Raw genomic sequence first — 18,533 nt, 5'->3', positions numbered from 1 at the left:
CTTATCAAGTAGATAAGCTAAAGCCAGCTCGGCAATGGTACAGACACCAAAGAGGTGCAGGTGCCACTGCCTCAAAAATTGATCATGTGCCAGATGGTACTGGATTTGTCACATGTCCTCTGGAATTAGACTTCCTCGACTAAGGAAATTGGGAGCCTTGGTCACAAGCGAGAGATAACTTAGATTATAAAAATCTCAGCCTGTAATACTGATACATAGATCACTCACATGAGGATTCATAACTCTCGTGAATACCGTTCAGAATCCACCTATTCGGAAGTATGAGGGCACTTTCTTTGAGCTAGGAGAGCCTTTTATCTACTTCAGGACAAAAAAGCGACACTAGCGCCACCTAGCGGACAAAGCTTACAAAATCCAGTCTGGAAATGAAAAATCCATCCTGGATTTCTAGTAAAATCCATTGTGGAAATCTCGCTATAGACCTCTTTGCCGTTCCCACGGTCCCCCTCCCTGGACCGCCGTTGCCTAGCAACGCGAGCCAAACAAATCGCAGGTATGCTGCACACCGGACGGCGCGCGGCGGGTGGGTTTTTCGGCTATATTTCCTAAACCGTTCAAGATAGACGTGTACAGTAAGCGAGCCGATTGTAGATCTCTGCTTAAACTACAATCGGCTCGCTTACACTACCCATCTAGCTTTAACGGTTTACGAGATATGACCAAAAAACGCATCCGTCGTGCGTCGCCTAGCTGGCAGCATACCTGAGATTTGTTTGGCTCGCGTTGCTAGGCGACGGTGGTCCAGGGAGGGGGACCGTGGGAACGGCAAAGAGGTCTATGGAAATCAGACTTTCCACAGTGGAATACAATTTCCATTCTGGGTTACTCAAACCCTTATGGAAAAAAAATTTCCATCTGGAACCCTTATTTCCAGACAGCAGCCTGGTATGGAAATGACCCTTTCCAGCTGGAAAATATAAATCCCATATGGATATGAGCAATCCAGATGGAAACAAGGAAATCCAGAGGAAATTCCAGGTGGAATTTTAAGCTGGGAGCGACTGAGCAAAACCTCTAGTGCAGGGAGCTAGTGTATTCGCACCGATTCGCACGCGGCTGACACATTCTATTGGGCTATGGGAGGTTGTGTGTCCGGGGTCAATCTCCACAGAGTACGGATAAACCGCGAGGGTGTCCCGGTGCTCGGAGATTCAAGTGAAGCGGAGAAATCTGAGGTGAAGCACAGAGGGGTGAGACACGAGCGGTGCACCCCACACGTGATGTATGGCGAGGGTGCCGTGGTGCCGTGGTGTTTAGAGGGCCTCCTCAGCGAATGAGGCCCGGCGCCCCCTCCACCCCTTCCCTCTTCCACCACCCTTCTGCTCTCCGGCTCCCCTCCCCGAAGACACCCCGCGGAGGCAGCGCGGGGGGCCGGGGGGGGGGGGCGTTCTGCGTGGCGCCCATGGCTTCCATCGCGACTATGTGGCGCCGGACTTGCCGGTCGCACTAGAAGCGCCAGGCTGATTCCGAAGGGTGCTTTCGTCGCACTGTCTCTCTCGCACTCATGAGGCGGTCCGCAGCAGTCCGACAGAGATAGGGACTGTGTGTGTGTGAGAGAGAGAGAGAGAGAGAGAGAGAGAGAGAGAGAGAGAGAGAGAGAGAGGAGGGTAAGAGAGAACGACGGAGCACTGTTCGGAATCAGCCAACAGGGCCCAGCGTGGCAAAGAAGAAGAGCGGATAGTGGCGCCAACGGCTACCCTTCCCCTTCTCGCCGCCCCCGAACAGAAACCCCCCTAACTCCCTCCGCGACACCCCTACCCCTCTCCCTCCCTAATTTGCCCACCCTGCTGTATCGGTGCAGCCGATTGCTGTCCGGTAATTCCCTTTTGGCCCCCCCCCGCCCCGCCCCGCTCCCTTGGGACTCGGGACCGCCCCGATCCCTCGCGTCCCGCGGGCAGCGCGCCGCCGTGGCGCAGCGCCGTCCCTTTGAACCCGCCACGCTTTCAGCCCCGGCGGCGCGGCGGCGCGGCGTCGCCCGGTCTTGCCCCTCCTCGAAGGCAAGTTTTATTTTGTTCGCCGATTCTTTTCACCCAGTGCGGCACTCGGCTCCGCGTAAGTTTCCCGAGGAGGGTCCTTGGTCCCTGGCGCTGCGACTGTCGCCCACTCTAAATGTCTTACAATGAAATTTGACCCATGTTATTCGTATGTTACAGTGAATTCGGCGCAAGCATAATACGAAGCAATATTCCTTCGTAATACGAATCTTTTTTGCTCTTTCATTGTAAGATACAAAGAAAAACCTTCGTAATACGAAGAAAAACCACCTTCGTATTATGCTTGCGCCATTTTCTTCGTATTATGGGAAATTTCTTCGTAAGACATTAGAGTGCCGTCGAGCGCCGCTCGGCAAAGCGGTGAAAAAAAAATTTAAAAATTAAAAATTAAAAAGGAGCGACAATATAGCCGTTTGCTCTTCTTGCAGGGCAGCGAGCGGCATCGAGTGTGGTGGCAGGCACGACCACGCGGCAGACACGGCGAGCACACCGACCACCATGAGGATCACCATGGCCACGGCCACGGCAACCCCGATCCAAGAGAAGCTGGTCGGCAAGTACAAGGTGAGTCCATGACTCTCGAACGGCGGCGGCGGCGTGCCGCGTGCAGTTGTAACTTAGCCGCCGCAAAGCGTTCCTGGAGGCCTTCACGGCGTGTAACTGGATGTCTTCTAGGACGCCCATCACGAAGAGTGACTACTGCAAAAATTTGTTGTCACTAACAAAACAGCGGATGACGTTTTTATCAGAGACCCGTTACTTTTAGTATCGGCTTGACAACTGTGTCATCGGCAGAAGGAAGGAAAATTAGCTTTGAAATTGCTCTCAAGTGACAACCAAAATTTTTACAGTGTATGGGCATGGGGAACTTCGCGGCGAGGGGTCGTCATGACTCCGTACACCGGTTGCATATAACTTGTATCACTCGTGTATTACCGCCAAAAAGTCATAAACATTGCCAAAAATCATAGTGGAGCATCAAAAATTAAGGAAGCTGCGTATTACTGTATTACGTATTGCGTATTACTCTGTACATTCCCGATGTGAGTCGACGGCCCCTCGCTTCGTGGCGTGGGGCTGGCGGCCTCGGTGTTCGGCCTGCACGACTGTGGCGGCCTTGACGGAGTAGGACTGTGGTGCCCCGGGTGGCCTGCATAACAGCCCTTACGAAATGTCGCTGTTGCGGTGTTTATGACGGCTTTCACGACTGCGTTCACGAAGTGTGACAGTCACACTTTGGTGGGTGGGGTTAAGGGTTCGTCCACACACTACGTAACGTTCCCTGTCTCTCTTGCACTCACTGGCAGTCCTGGAGCGGGCGGCGGGATCCGGAGGGACGAGGGGCGTCGCCCGGTTGAAGGCGGTGAACCGCCTGATAGAGGAAAGCACATTCCCTTGTAGGTAGGCAAGTTTCGCGACATCTCTCCCCTACCCGTCTCTGGATCCGCCCTTGTGGAGCGACAAGGACAGATCTATGAAAACTGGGTCACGGGCGATCGCTAAGTTGAGGATGAAAAGTAACAATATGGAGCTGGTGTGTTGTCTTCGATCTATCCCTCGACCAGAAAATCAAAGTGTGAAAAATACCTGTCAAATGGATCTCGAGATGTCTGCAGTACCACAGGGGGATGAACTTTTCTCACCCTTCCTTTCCTCTCCCCAACTTACCCGTCCTGTAACTGAGGTGGCCAACTTGCGGGAGCGTATTGCTTTTTTTCCTACTTACAAGTGTTGCCTTTTGCTTACCATTCAGACGGCTCTCTACACGGTAAAAACGGTACCTGGTTTTCCCAGGAGCCCTATGGAGACATAGGCGATTTCCAGGGGCTTCCTGGTAAAACCAGGAACCGTTTTTACCGTGTAGGGTCAGCCAAAAGGGGAGGAGAGGGGGGGGGAGGGGGAAGGCCTGTTGCCATCCGAAAATCCACCCTTGTTCACGAAGTGTAACTGCGGCGGCCTTCACGACGCGCTACTGCGGACCAAACCTGCTGCGGTTGTCTGAAACGGTCTCGGCCAGAACGGATGGACCCGGCTGCGCCTCCTAAAGGATCGCACGTGAGCGGAGCGCGCGGAACGCCGCGGCAGAGGGCCCGGCGGAACGTGGGCCCACGTCTTGGCGTCCTGTGAGCGTGAGTGTGTGTGCGTGAGTATGTGTGTGTGTGTGATGCGTGAGTGTGTGTGTGATGCGTGAGTGCGTGCGTTGTCTGAAACGGTGTGGAGCGGATGGCGGCTGTGTGCGTGAGTGGATGTGCGGTGAGCGGAGTGTGTGGAACCCCGTGAGTGGGCCGGCGGAGTGTGGGCGCGTCTTGGTGTGTGTGGGGCGTGAGTGTGGGGGTGTGTGCGTGAGTGTGTGTGTGATGCGTGAGTGGTGGTGTGTGCGTGAGTGTGTGTGTGATGCGTGAGTGTGTGAGTGTGCGTGTGTGCGCGCGCTTTTGCAGGTGCGGCTGGGTTTGGGATGCGGAACTCGGGGTGCCTTCATAAATATCGTCTTTCCCCTTCCCTCCTCAACGACCCTCTTGCGTTCCCTGAGTTCATGCGTGGCGTTGCCTCCTACTGGATCCGCAGAAGTAATGAAAAAGGAGGTGCACGGGAAACAGGAAAACGAGTACTACTATCGGCGATGGAAAACGACTCCCGATCCCCACTTCATGGGCAGAGTTAAAGTCAATTGAACCATGTTTTTGGTTCTTTTCGTCTTGTGATTTTGGATTTTACTGGTGATCTCGACAAGACCATAGCCTATTTTCTTGGGGCGGTTGGGGTGGGACACGTGGTAAAAATGGGACAGCTGATAAAAACATGATATTTGGCATGGCATGTGAAATCTTATCCAGGGGTTCATCCCCGAAACAGCCCAATTGACACTGACAATTGTCAACAGCAGCAATGGTCTAGGGGACCGGTAGAAATCATTACATCCCAAGATGCCCCCATTGGCCTACCTGCGTGATTATGAAGTGCCGTGCCATATTTGGCGACGACACATAATAACCCATGGAAGATCTCCCAAGATTTCATGGCTGTCCCAAATATTTACCGCCTTTCACGTACACCGTTCGTTATCTTCATTGCCTTCCTCTTGCATTCACAGTGCATTCTCTGCCGTGCACAGCAGAGAAAGTAGAATGTGGTACTTGGTATTCGAACCCGCCGAAACGCTTATCTGCAAAAGAGAGCCAATAGAAGAGCCCCCCCCCCCCTTTCTTTCCTCCCTCCTCCTCCAGGGGCGCCCAAGGCGGGGGCGACGTCCACCAAAGCCCCAAACAACGCACCCTCTTCCCGTCCGACGGCCCGTCGCCCCGAAGCAGACAGACAGACCGACCGCCGAGTCGACAGGCCGGTGACCAGTGGCACCACGTACTACTGGTGGCGGCAAAAAGAATGAAATCGATATGACGCCATACCCCGCGCGCCAGAGACACCAGTCAGCCGGCGCAGCCTCGCGCGCCGGGGTATCGATGCCATTTGAATGCCGCCTACACTGGTGGGAGCGGCATGGCAAACATTATGGTGTGGCTGGCGTTGCTGTAGGTGTGGCCGTGGACACACTTAATTCTTTGTCCCTGCTTGCTCCTGCTGTGCGCATGCGCAAAGAAACACGTTTTCTTTGATTGGTCAAAATTTCCACCCTCAACTTGAATGGTCATCGGACAGAAAAACCTATTTTCAATGGGTTTCCCATGTGACTTACGTCCTTATGCCCAACGGCCGCTGACTTGAGTCATGCTTTAGATGCAGCTATTTCTGAGTCAAAATCCACTGGTCCGGAGCTAGGTTTGGAAAATACGCAAATGTAAACTCTCTTTTCCCTCATGAATTTGCATTTAATTTAAACTACACGAACACATCACATACGAGTCAATCTGAGACGCGGCAGTGTAGTACTTCCGGAACTTTAAAATCAATATCGAACTGGAACCTCTTTTCGCACAACATTAGTACACGTACAAATTATCATCTCTAAAATTCTATAATAAAATAGTAAAAATACAAAAGTACATAAACGGTCCATTTACACTAAAATCAAATTATATCACATTACCATTAAGTGGTTCAGTGCATTTTCATGAGAAATTGTTGAAACTTTTTTATGCACTCTTTTGAGTTTCTGAGCAAAATATGCTCTAAAGAAATGGCTCATAGGTTTCCACGGGGTTCCTGAAAAAAAAAACAAAAAAACAGGAACTTGCTTGAAATGTGCTTGAAAGAGTGCATGTAAAAAGTTTCAACAATTTATCATGCCGTTAATTTCATTAATCCGTAGCATGAACAAAAACCGGTGGTAATCAATCCCAGGCCACGTCTTCATCATAGTAGTACCCGTAATACCCGACAGGAGCGTCCTCACAATTTCCTTCGTCGATACCTTCACAGTCTCCTTCGTCAACAGCCGCTCGGTCATCGTCGGGTCCGTCGTCGTCCGATGCGCCAGATTCCGCCTCGTCGTCGGCCGAGTCCGGCTCGTGCCACCCGGAGCAGCGCTCGTCGCCTTTGCAGTCGTCGCAGCCGGACTCGTCGACGAGCATCTCCACCTCGACGTGGGGCATCTTGAAACGCTGCTTTAGTCTCTTTCCATTTCCGTCGCGGCGCGGAGCGCGGAGCGTCCGCCCAGCGACACCGTGTATCGGCGTTTTCATCGTGTTTTATTATTGTTAGTATGCGCGTATGCACCATCTTCCATCCTCTGAGCGCAAAGCCACTACATACTCACCTCTCTCTCTCTCTCTCTCTCTCTCTCTCTCTCTCTCTCTCTCTCTCTCTCTCTCTCTCTCTCTCTCTCTCTCTCTCTCTCTCTCTCTCTCTCCCTCCCTCCCTCTCCAGTTCACCGAGCTTTCATTACCCTCTAGTTAATTCACGAAGGCCGCAGCGGCTATAAGGGGACAGCGGGGTGGCTCTGCTTCGCTCTGCTTCGCTTCCAGGGCAAGCAGGTGCACTTCTAGAGGGCGGAAAATGGGAGGGGAGCGGGGCGAGACGTGTACTAACCTACAATACAGCGGGCCGCGCGGGGGGAGGGGGCGGAGGGGGTACATTGCGAAACGGGGGCAGACGGGTCGGGCGTCGCGCACGCGCACTCGGGCGCAGCCAGTGAGTACGGCTGGCGCTGCGCGGTGCTGTGCGGCGCGCCCCTCCCCGAGGCTAGCCGAGGCTAGCCGAGGCCTCCCCGCCGTGGAACCGACCGCGTAGCCGCGGCCCCCTGCTACGGAGCGCCGTGAAAAATCGAAGGGAGCCGGAGTTGACCCGCAGCGCTCTGGGCAAGCCAGTGGCGGATCCAGAGCCGGCCTGGGGGGGGGGGGGCAAAGCCGGCAAAGCAGCCCCTTTTGCCAACGAAGAGGGGCGTTTTGCCCACCCTTCGGGTGCTTGTCTAGGGGCCAAGGGGAGTCAATTGTCCCTCCCCCTCCCAACCGGATCCACCCCTGCGGCAAGCCTGAGGGCACCCTCACTGAGAAAACCTTTCAAACTATTTTGGGCCTTACAAAGAAAAGTAGTTTGTATAACAAAGTATTTTGAGCATACGTAAGCTTACAAAGAAAATACTTCGTAATTTACGAACTATTTCTTCGTATAACAAAGTATTTTAGTTTGTTATATGTATGCTCAAAATACTTCGTAAGGTTTTAAGAGTGCTCGCAGTGGGCAGTGTCCCACTCCACTGGCACCCTGTGGATGACCCTGCCAACACAGCCATCACCCCCCACTCATTCCAAACAATTCTTTCTTTGCTCTCTCTCTCTCTCTCTCTCTCTCTCTCTCTCTCTCTCTCTCTCTCTCTCTCTCTCTCTCTCTCTCTCACACACACACACACACACACAGGCCTACCGCGTTCAGAGAGAGAGAGAGATGAAGCTGTATTGCAATCAGCTGGCGGGGGTGGCAGCGTTTTCAGGGGAGGGTCAATCCGCATGGGCGCCAGTGGAGCACTGCAACGACAATCACCCTCCCGCCCCCTTCCCCCTCCGGATAGCCCACAGTGACATGGCCGGGGTGGAGCGCGCGCAAACAATGCCCTGAAGACGAACTGGGGAAACTGGGCTTCCCTGAGACCCGGTCCGCCGCTGCTGCTGATGACGCCGGGGCAGAACCATCACGGAACTTGAGATATCTGATTTTGACAACCTCATCCACGAAAAGATCAATCTGCATACAGAATGTGGTGTGAAAAAAACACCATACGTTTGCGAAACAGTGACACACAGCGAATGAACGCGTCACAAGATCATTGGGAGTGAGGAAAGTTTCTTTGCAATGTAGCTAACGCAATTTTGGGTGAGGGTCAGCAGTTCTGAATTCCTCAAACAAAGAGGTTCCAAGAATGGCTTGTAAAGATAAAGAGGTAAACGTATCCGTCATCGCCCGAATTTGAACGAGGCAAAAAATGAGCGTTGCCGCACATGGGTCGATTAGGACATAGGTACTTTATTAAAATTTGATGAGTCATTCGGCTCGACTTTAATGCAGTGAATTGAACCTCTCGCTGTAGCGTCAGCTCGAATAAGGGATAATGAGATGGGCGAGCAGGGTTCAAATGTAGCAGTGGTGGGGCTTCCCATCCGGCTGTGCCGCGGCGAGGCGAGAAGGTGCAGGAAGACGAGCGACATTGCTGCATTTCGTTCGAAATGTTTGCAAGGGTCTGTTCCAAAGCCAGCGATTGTTTCTGAGGGTCCCTCTTCGAGCCCTCCGTGGCACTCCTGCAGCCGTGAACACTCCAAGGGCACCCCAAGGAGGTCACCTCGGGAGGCAACTCTTGGAGGGCAACTCTCGGTGGTCTACTCTTGGAGGGCACCCCAAAAAGGGCACCCCTAAGAGGGCACCCCTAAGAGGGCACCCCTAAGAGGGCACCCCTAAGAGGGCACCCCTAAGAGGGCAACCCTAAGAGGGCACCCCTAAGAGGGCACCCCTAAGAGGGCACCCCTAAGAGGGCACCCCTAAGAGGGCACCCCTAAGAGGGCACCCCTAAGAGGGCACCCCTAAGAGGGCACCCCTAAGAGGGCACCCCTAAGAGGGCACCCCTAAGAGGGCACCACTAGGAGGGCACCCCTAGGAGTGCACCCCTTGGAGGGCACCCCCATGGAGGGCACCAAGAGGCATTCCTAGGGCAGCCCTTGGCACTCTCTGGAACCGTTTCATCCAGCCCTTTCCCGAGGCGGCGGCGTGGACGGCAGCCAGAAGTGGGCCCTTCGGATAATAAAGGGTTGCGAGCCAAACAATGCAACTCCCCCTCCCCCACCTCACTTGCAGCCGAAGACTTTGCGAACAATAATGAAAGAAGAGTTACAGGGCCAAGTCCGGGGCGGCACGTTGCCCCGGCAACCCCCTCGTATTAACAGGGTGCAGTTTCAATCTTCCGACACCGCGAGGCCGAAGAACTTGGGCGGAGCGGATCGAACCGTCGTAGAAGTATTTTTCCACCCACCCCAACATTTTGTGGAGAAAAAGTTCGAGAGGTAGAAATTTCAGTTATTCTCCCCCCCCCCCAAAAAAAAAAATCATTAGTTCTTCAAATTTTGTTTCTTAAATTTAAATTTTTCGTCACAGAAAGTGCAACAATGGATTTGAGGGGCTTAAATATAAACTCTTTGCATTCCGTTTTGCTCCAGAGATCTAACTAGAATCCGACTTGCTCCTGATTTCGTCGTCCTCCAACGCTGTGCTGACTTCAACCCTTGAAACCGATCCCCCACCACCTTTTGCTCCCTGCATCCTACTCCGACCCATAGCTAATGACTCCGCCAACGATCTCGACCAGCTTCCACTTCCCTCGCCCTTCGACCCTTGATCCCGATTCCCTACCACCCTCCCATCCTCCGACCCATGATCCTAACCAGCTTCCGCTTCCCTCGCCCTCCGACCCTACCGATCCCCCACCACCTTCTGCTTCCCTCATCCTCCGGCCTAGAGCAGGTGATCCGAACCAGCTTCTACTTCCATCACCCCCGACCCTTGATCCCGATCCTCCTTCATATTTTGCTTCCAGAGCCAGTGATCCGACCCATGATCCCTACCTGCCAGGTTCTGCTTTCTCCGTCCTCCAACCCAGGGCTGGCGACTCGTACCCTCGATCCCGATCCCCGACCCGACTTGATCCCGGCCCCGACCTGTGGCCGAGGACGGTGGTGAATGGCTCTCCCTCTCCCCACCACCCCCACCGGCACCCCGCCCACCGCCCAGCGGGCCCAGCGCGGCGCGGTGCGGCTGGCTCGGTCTGTTGCTGAGTCGGGGTGGAGGCGCCGAGCCGTCTGGAACTCAGCGCAGCTTGCGCACCGCCGCGCCCCGCGAGCCGAACTGCGTAGCGTAGTGTAGCGTACCGCCGAGCCGCCACCGCGACGCGAGCCCCGAGAGGGCCCCGCACAGGGGAACCGAGAAGCCCCCCGGGATGTGCGCAACCTGACAGCCAAGCAAGCCCCGCCGAGAGCCAGATTTCATCATGGTATGCATGTTAAGGACTCGCCTTCACGCTTAAGACCCTAGGAGATATTTTGAGCATGCGTGAGGAACAGACTGTTTGGTTTGTTCAAGAATTGGTTCGTATAAGAAGTAGTTTCTTTCTGAGGTGCTGCATGCTGAAAATACCTCGATATAGCTGGGTACATTTGTTTGTACAGCCCAGGGCAAGGTTTGAAGAGTGTCAACGGCCTGACCGTGCCGATACAACCACCAAAAACGTGTGTCAAATCCTACTAGAGTAACTTTCGGACATTGTACAGAGCACGGTAAAAACGGTCCCTGGTTTTCCCAGGAGCCCTATGGCGAAGACATTGGCGATTTCCAGGGGGTTCCTGGGAAAACCAGGTAAGGCACTGTGGCAAAAAGGTACGGAAAATTCTGTTAATTTTTTTGCCAGGATTCTCCGTAGCCCTCTTATCAATATTCTCCGTAGGCTCTTACAGTATTCTCCGTAGGGCCGCACAGTATTCTCTGTAAGTCCGCACAGTCTTCTCCGTAGGACCTGGAAGACTGTATAGTCCTACGGAGATTACTGTAGGGTCCTACGGAGAATACTGTGCGGTCCTACGGAAAATACTGTAAGAGCCTACGGAGAATATTGATAAGGGGGCTACGGAGAATTACCACAAGCTGTTTACAGAATTTTCCGTAGCTTTTTGCCACAGTGGGGAGAGTGGGGCACCTCCTGCCAGGGGCACCTCCTGCCAAAGTGCTGTGGGGGGCAAACCACTCGCACTGTTGAGCAGCCAATTTGGTTAAATCAAGGTATGACCATATGCACCTCAATGCCAAAAAGTGGTTACGGTCAGATTAAAATTGTAGCCCTAGTGTGAAATCAAACTTTAAAAGATAAGATTTCGAGCACTTCTCTGACATTTTGACTATAATGTGTCCTCTGACAGTCACTTCCAATGTTCGGGTATCAAAAAATGGTTTTCCTGTCCGATAGTTGGTATTTTTAAGAGCATTTTGCAATTGCAAACATTGGGATGACATCAGCGCTGCACCGATAAAGTGCTGAGGCCAATTTTCTCTCATGCATGGCGTGGGGCACCTACTGCCACTTTTGGCTGGGGCAGGTACTGTCACCTTCAAATCCCTTAATTGGCAAAAAAATTTCATGCCAGACTGAGTTCATGTTTAGTTGAGGGCACCAGTATGATATCGGGGAACAAGTAACGTGAATATGAGTGGGATAATACCTGTTTTGACATTGCAACAGCTTTGATTTTCAAATAACCACGTTTGGGTTGACCTTTCTACCGCAGCACCACTGAGCATATATTTGAACAGCTCCAAATCGACGAGAAGCTCGTCTTTCTGACCAGTAATGATTTTATCACCATGAAATGATCAATTGGCCACAAAATTTATGTTCAAGGACCATCCACTCTCCCAGGGAATACTCGCCCCGCCCCTTGGCAGGAGGTGCCCCTGTCCCTGGCAGTAGGTGCCCCGGGCCGGGGCACCTACTGCCAATTGCAGAGGTGCTTAGAGTAGGAGATAACTCTACATAAACGTGACATATTTTAGTTTCTATCAACGGGTTATTGTAGATTAAGGACCAATGAAGTTTTCTGACTACACATATTCGTCACCAAGTAGAAACTACGCAAACCAGAGACAAAATCCAAAAAGTGGCAGGAGGTGCCCCACTCTCCCTTACCGTTTTCACCGTGAGTCTAGCGTACTTTGCGACTTGTGACAGAAGAATTGTTGTCTTGATCTCTGCCAAAGCATGGCTCGAGAGGAACAAAATCGAACTGTTTTGGCCGTAAGAAGTGTGCGAAGGTCGGAAAATATGCAGATCCCAGTGCACGTCACTCCACACGGGACGCGCCCTCCCATCGCCGTTTTGCGCAGTGCTCATTGTTTCCGGGCTGCCCGCGTCCATCCTGGTCCGCTGGTCCATCCGGGGCAGCGCCGGATCTGCCACAGTGTGCCGGAAGCAAGTGGCCCCGAGCCGGGCCGAGCCGCCAGCCAGGCTGCCCGGCCAGACCTGCGGCCATCGTGCCACATCCTGTGAGCGGGACATTGCGGTCACCAGAGCGGCCCCGCCCAAGAGCCTTTACTTTATGAATGACATCAACGTGTTCCTGAGTGGCAGCGGGCCGCAGCGGACACCGCGCACTCCACCAAGGGGAATTCCCAAGTCGACTGATGCAGTGAAATTTTGAATAAATGACAGTCTCTGGCAACACTCTCAGACCGTCATTATCAGTTTCTCGTTAGAAAACTTACTCCTGTGCGCAAACATAATCTTACGGAATTTTTCCTTCTTCAAGCAATAGCTTAGTAAAGACTTCTTAGAACATATCATGGTGGCTTACAGAAATGGGTTTGCTAATGTGAAAATGAGAAATGGCCAGAAACAGGGTGAGAGTGAATGTTTAAGTTGCACAAACAAATATATTGGAAAGAGTGGAAAAGAGCCCTCGGGTATGATATTCGAAGCACGCTGCACGCCACTCAGCATCACAGATAACAACATGCCGAAAAATAACAATGAAAAGCTATTGTTTCAGGTTGAGAACTACACTGCAAATTCAAGTGTGGGACAGTATGAAACAATGGTTCAGTGACACGGGTCCCTCGCTTGCATGTGGGAGATAAGCGAGGGACAAACTTGGCTCACACTTGCGAGCGTGAGACATTTCGGTCCACGCTAAGTAGTGTGAGACTGTCCGGCACTTGGATTTGCCTGCAGCGCAAGTGCCAACCCAAATTTTTCCAGTGAAGGACGCCTGGCCTCTCCTCGGCCCCTCTCGGCACATGACGACTGCTTGATGACTTTCCTGCTGCTCGATAACCGGCACGGAAATGGATTATTCAATCACCAGCAAGCGTCCTCGACGCCCCTCCGTAGCCCAATTCCTCACAGTGCCCTCGTCGCTGTCTCTCTCAAGTCCTTCGTGACGCCCCGTGAGTGCGAGAGAGAGAGAGAGAAGAGAGAGAGAGAGAGAGAGGGGGGGCAGTGTTTGGAGTCGGGCCGCTGTCCTCCGCCCTGATTGCGAGTGGATTGGACGGCTCGTGTGCCGATATGCTGCAGCACTGCTGCCCCTCCGGGCCCCTCCCCCCTCTGTCAGCCTTTCCTCCATGTTTGTCCGTGTGTGCTCAGAGCGGCCCTGTGACCCTCCCCCCCCCCCCCTGACACCCCCTCCCCTTCCCATCATCGCTTCTAAGCAAACGTCTCGACGTGTCGCCATCCCTCTCCGGAAGGTCATTTCGGCTTCGACCACAGCGACGTCCGCACCAATCGCTCGTGTGGCTTCATCTCGGCCCTCCAGTTTTGGGAGGAGTGCACTGTAAATGTCGTACGGTGAAGGCTGCACCAACATATTATGGCGGAGATTTTCTCCATAATACAAACGAAATTCGTAAAAATACAGGTGTACAGTGAATTCTCAATGGTATGTTACGAAGTCAGCTGCACCACCATAATATGGAACGTTTTCACTACTATAATATGGAGAATCTTCACTGTACAACATTAAGAGTGTGATCAGACGGTAAAAAATAAATCCCAACGAAGAATCTGCTTCTTATCATACGCGGAGAAATCGGTGTCTGGTTTACCCAGGCAGCCTGTAGTAAAGACATGAGCGATTTACAGCGGGGTTTCTGGTGAAACCGAACAGACCGTGAACCAAGTATCCTTCCGCACCGGTCGCTGCAGAGTCTTCCAACTCGCTCTTTTTCCGACACACTAAAACGAGAAAACTGGAATCTCCATACAGCCCTTCGTATCAACGCAAGCGCCCCCCACCCCCACCACCACGACACGCGAAAAGGGAACGAGATTATTCCCCTTCATTGCCCCACGTGGGTTCATAAACGCGCGCGCGGCAAAGACGGCTGGAAATGCCCGAACGGGTTTACGGTGGCGGTACGTACCGCTGGTGTGTGCAAATGAAATGTCGCCGGCTAAATCCCCAGCCGGGCCAGCCACTGCGGCGCACTGGTGGGGACGCGGCCTGAGCCTGGCTGTGGCTGGACTTACAGTGTGTGGCCCGGGCCCCCGGAAGGCTTATTTGGTGGTGTGCTCACCTCGCTCGAGTGTGCCCAGAGTCGCTAAAAGGGACTGGCACTGTGCGCCGCCCGCCGGCTGTGTGGCCGCCTCCGCGGCTCATTGGTTCGGAGCCTTTCCTCCCCATTCGGGCGACTTGACTCCCTTCCTACAGCGCCGCTTTGTCTCCCTCGCTCTCGCCCGCCCGACGCCGCGCCGGCAGTGACGCCCCACGAGTGCGAGAGAGACAGAGCGCCGCGTTCGGAACCGGCCCCGCTGCGTTCGCGGGCTGCTCCATTGTACTTCCCCGGCGCTGCAAAGTAGGGCGTCGGAATGGCGCTGGGCTGCGCGAGGCTGCGCGGTGCGGTGTGTTCCGTGGCGCTCCACCGCCACGCGGCGCCACGGCCTGGACGCTCATTTTTCGTCCCTTTCCGACTCCACTGCACTGCACCGCCATTGGCAAGTTTCCTTGCCTCTCCAGTGCGCGCTCCGGTTTGTATTTCAAAAATTGGCTTACTAGCCGCCTGGACCGTTCTATGAGTATGCCAGTTTGGCATCCCAGACCTCTATGGAGTGCCAAATTTTGGCATTCTGTGAAGACAATCCAGGTCCAGTCGGGTCCAGAAGGCCAAATTCTGGAATTTTGGCATTCTGTGAGGGCAATCCGTGTCGAGAAGGCTATATTTTGACATTCTGTCAGGGAAATCCAGGTCCAGAAGGCCAAATTCCGGAAGTCTGTGAGAGCAATCAGGTCGAGAAGGCTATATTTTAGCATTCTGCGAGGGTACTTCAGGTCCAGAAGGCTATATTTTGTCATTCTGTTAGGGAAATCCAGGTCCAGAAGGCCAAATTCTAGCCATCTGTGAGGGGAATCCAGGTCGAGATGGCCAAATGATGGCAATCGGTAAGGGCAATCCAGGTCCAAAAGCCCATGAAGTTTCGCATTCAAAATGGAGCGCCACTGGATTGACACGGAAACTTCCGAAATGACTTTGCAGTGTGCGCTCGTGGGCAGTGCCTGGCGGTGCCAGTGTGCCAGCAACAAGGGCCGCAAGCGCGCGGACGGCGCGGACGCCCCCGGGGCCCCGACGGCCCGGTGGCAGTGCTGTGCTGGCGGTGCGGCCGGGGCCACCGGCCCACAGGGTCCCACAGGGGGCTTACCGTGGGGCGTAATTAGATCCCCTGCCCCCCTCGGGGCCCCGGGGGCTGCAGCAGCCTGATTCCGAACGCTCGTCGGTCTGTCTCTCTCGCACCCACGCTCCATGAGTGCGAGAGAGAGATCGCACCCTGAATCAGCCGGTGGGGCTGCATTCGGGGGCCCGGCGTTCGCTCGCTGCCCTGCACGGCATGCAGGCCGTGGCTTTGTCTCTCTCCCACTGCAAGGGCGGCACGTTCGGGTGCGAGGGAGACTCGCTCCTGTCAGCCGGTGGTCGGCGACCGCCGCACAGTGGGCCAGAAGACCGGTGGAGGCGGCCAAAACTCTAGACGCGTTTTGAGCTCCAGAGTCTCTAAATGGGACTCGAACTGAACGTGTGACCCCACCAATGGATTCCTCGTTCGGAGAGCAATCCAATGGTGGGGTCACACGCTTCGTTCGAGTCCCATTTAGAGACTCTGGAGCTCAAAACGCGTCTGGAGTTTCGGCCGCCTCCGTCTTCTGGCCCACTGTGCGCCGCCGCGCCGCAGCGCCAATCCCGCCTACGCCTCGGCCCGCCCACCTCCGGTTCCGGCAACTGCCAAAGTAGCGGTCATCGGGGCGGGATTAGGCCGGGAATCATCCCGCTCCGTGCCGCAGGACTGGAGGGCCACGGCCCGGCCGGGCCATCCCTGGGGAACTTGGCACACCAGGTGCAGCCCGGGCCAGCCCTTTGTCCCTCCCCCTGCCCGCCCCTGCCTTCCGTTTCCGGGAGCCTTTCCACGGCAGGCCGAATTCGAGAGTCGTTTTCGTCGCTCTGTCTCTCTCGCACTCACGGGGCGACCCTTATAGGTGCGAGAGAGACAGAGCGACGGATAGAGAACGCGGCACGAGGCCTTCAAGGACATGCCTAGGCGCGCCATTAGGTAAACTTTCGCCCCTCGACTCCCCCCCCCCCCTCCCCCTTTCGTTCCCATTCACTCCGGCAGGCTCCGGCGGACTCCAGGTACTGCACCCATAAACTTGAATTTAGCATGCATTCCGGCGGTCCACATGATAGCGGCCCTCCCTTCTTAGCTCCGCCTTGCTCTCGTCCTAAGCCGCGGGCTCTCCCCCTCCCCCTCCATCTCTCTCTCTCTCTCTCTCTCTCTCTCTCTCTCTCTTTCTTTCTCCCCCTCACCCCCTCTCCCTCCATCTCTCTCTCTTTCTCCCCCTTACCCCATCTGCCTCCATCTCTCTTTCTCCCCTTTACCACCTCTCTCTCTCTCTCTCTCTCTCTCTCTCTCTCTCTCTCTCTCTCTCTCCCCTCTCTCTCTCTCTCTCTCCCTCTCTCTCTCTCTTCTCCAACTCCTTGGCTGGCCAACTTCCCGCGGCGCCCCGACTGCACATTCTCCTTACTTGCGACAATAATTAAATCCGGGCGCGCGGATTCCGCCAGTGTCATCTCGAAAACTTGGCAGCGGCGGGAAGAGCGGCTAAAGGTGACCGGACCGGGCCGGCCTGACCCGATAAATTGAATTAGGCCGCGGCACGAGCATTTTGGTGTTTTCAAAAGTTGCCGGAAAGCCTAATGGTGTTTTGTGTCGGACGGGCCGAAATATTCAAACTGCTACTGGGGCCCCGCCGGGGCTCCGTGTCGTGGCACGGCGTGGCACAGTGGGCCAGACGACCGGTGGAGGCGGCCAAAACTCTAGACACACTTATAGCTCCGGAGTCGCTGAACAGGACTCGAACCGAACGTGTGACCCCACTAATGGATTGTTCTCCAAACGAGGACTCCATTGATGGGGCCACTCGTTCGGTTCGAGTCTCTCTCCGTCATTTATTTTGTTGCTCCTCGCCTACAGAGCCTTGCCTCGGTATCAGACGTCACAACCAAGGTACTAAACATCCGAAGAAAAACCTTTTCGGAATCAGTATCTGCTGGACGAGTCAGTGAAAGTGTCTCAACCGGTCTCAACAATTCATTCAGGCAAAACTTCAGACGCGTTTTGATCTCCAGAGTCGGCAAACAGGACTTGAATCAGACGTGTGACCCCACCAATGGATTCCCCGTTCGGAGAGTAATTCATTGTTGGGGTTGCTCGTCCGGTTTCGGTCCCATTATATGCGACTCTAGAGCTCAAAAGCCGTGTGGGACTTTGACCGTCTCCAATTCTTCCGGCCCTCTGTGGTAAAAGCTCATAATTGGGAGATTTCCTCAAACCAAACTACAGGTTTCTAGTTGGCTGAGCGACAGCGAAGCCCGTTACTCCAGTGGGGTTAAAAAAAAATTCATGTCTGTGTGCGTGTGTGTCTGTGCGCACTACTCCTCCTGAACGGCTCGGCCGATCTGGCTGAGATTTTGCAGGCTTGTTAGGTATGTTCTTGGCTCGGCACACGCGAAATTTCACTGTCCTAGCTCAACTGGTTCAGTTTTTACAGCCGAAAAACACCTAAAAAATGGCGAAAAATCGAGTTTTCTGCAGGTAGATCTCTCCTGTCTTGATGAACGGGGGGGTCTGGGGGACGGAAGTTGAAAAGTTACGAGGGTCAAGATCGTGTAATTTGTAGATGAAACAACTCTTAGATAGAGTGAAGGGGGGTCTGGGGGGCGGAGGCCCCAGCGTGCAACAATTAGAAGTAACTGATGATGGACAAGCATTGCCTGCCGAAGGCAGGCTAGCGCCGCAGGCAAAGGTAGGTACGCCAGGCACGGATTGGAGGAACAGGCCGCGAGATATCGGGAAGCCTGTTACGACAAGACGCGGTCTGGCGTAAACCTACCTTGTTTATGCTCTTTCTCAAGCGGAACTTTATCTTGACTCAAGCGTAGCGTGCACGCTTTAGCATTTTTACCCGTGAGGAACCGCTAACATGCAGACTGAGCCTTCTGCCAATGTTGTCTCTCTCGCTCCCATATCGTAGCTCCACATGAGTGCGAGAGGGACAACGA

The 18,533-nt window shown here is 54.2% G+C and overlaps 1 protein-coding gene across 4 annotated transcripts in view; it reads left to right on the top strand.

Annotated features, from left to right (window-relative positions):
* Positions 1 to 18,533, top strand: part of LOC117652499 (gamma-1-syntrophin) — a 58,317-nt gene that overhangs the window by 4,606 nt on the left and 35,178 nt on the right. For 3 of the 4 annotated variants that reach the window (XM_034397454.1, XM_034397455.1, XM_034397452.1), the window contains exon 1: positions 10,242 to 10,440. In XM_034397454.1, the coding sequence (XP_034253345.1) occupies positions 10,438 to 10,440 (3 nt within the window). In that variant the 5' untranslated portion in view covers positions 10,242 to 10,437. Of the gene's footprint in view, positions 1 to 2,443; positions 2,580 to 10,241; positions 10,441 to 18,533 lie in introns of those variants that run through there. The other variant, XM_034397453.1, reaches the window with a different exon arrangement.

This window comes from Thrips palmi, unplaced genomic scaffold, assembly GCF_012932325.1.
Source record: "Thrips palmi isolate BJ-2018 unplaced genomic scaffold, TpBJ-2018v1 HiC_scaffold_7, whole genome shotgun sequence".
NCBI classification, from domain to species: domain Eukaryota; kingdom Metazoa; phylum Arthropoda; class Insecta; order Thysanoptera; family Thripidae; genus Thrips; species Thrips palmi.
Note: the sequence above shows the minus strand (reverse complement) of the source record. Positions and strands in the feature narration are given on the sequence as shown.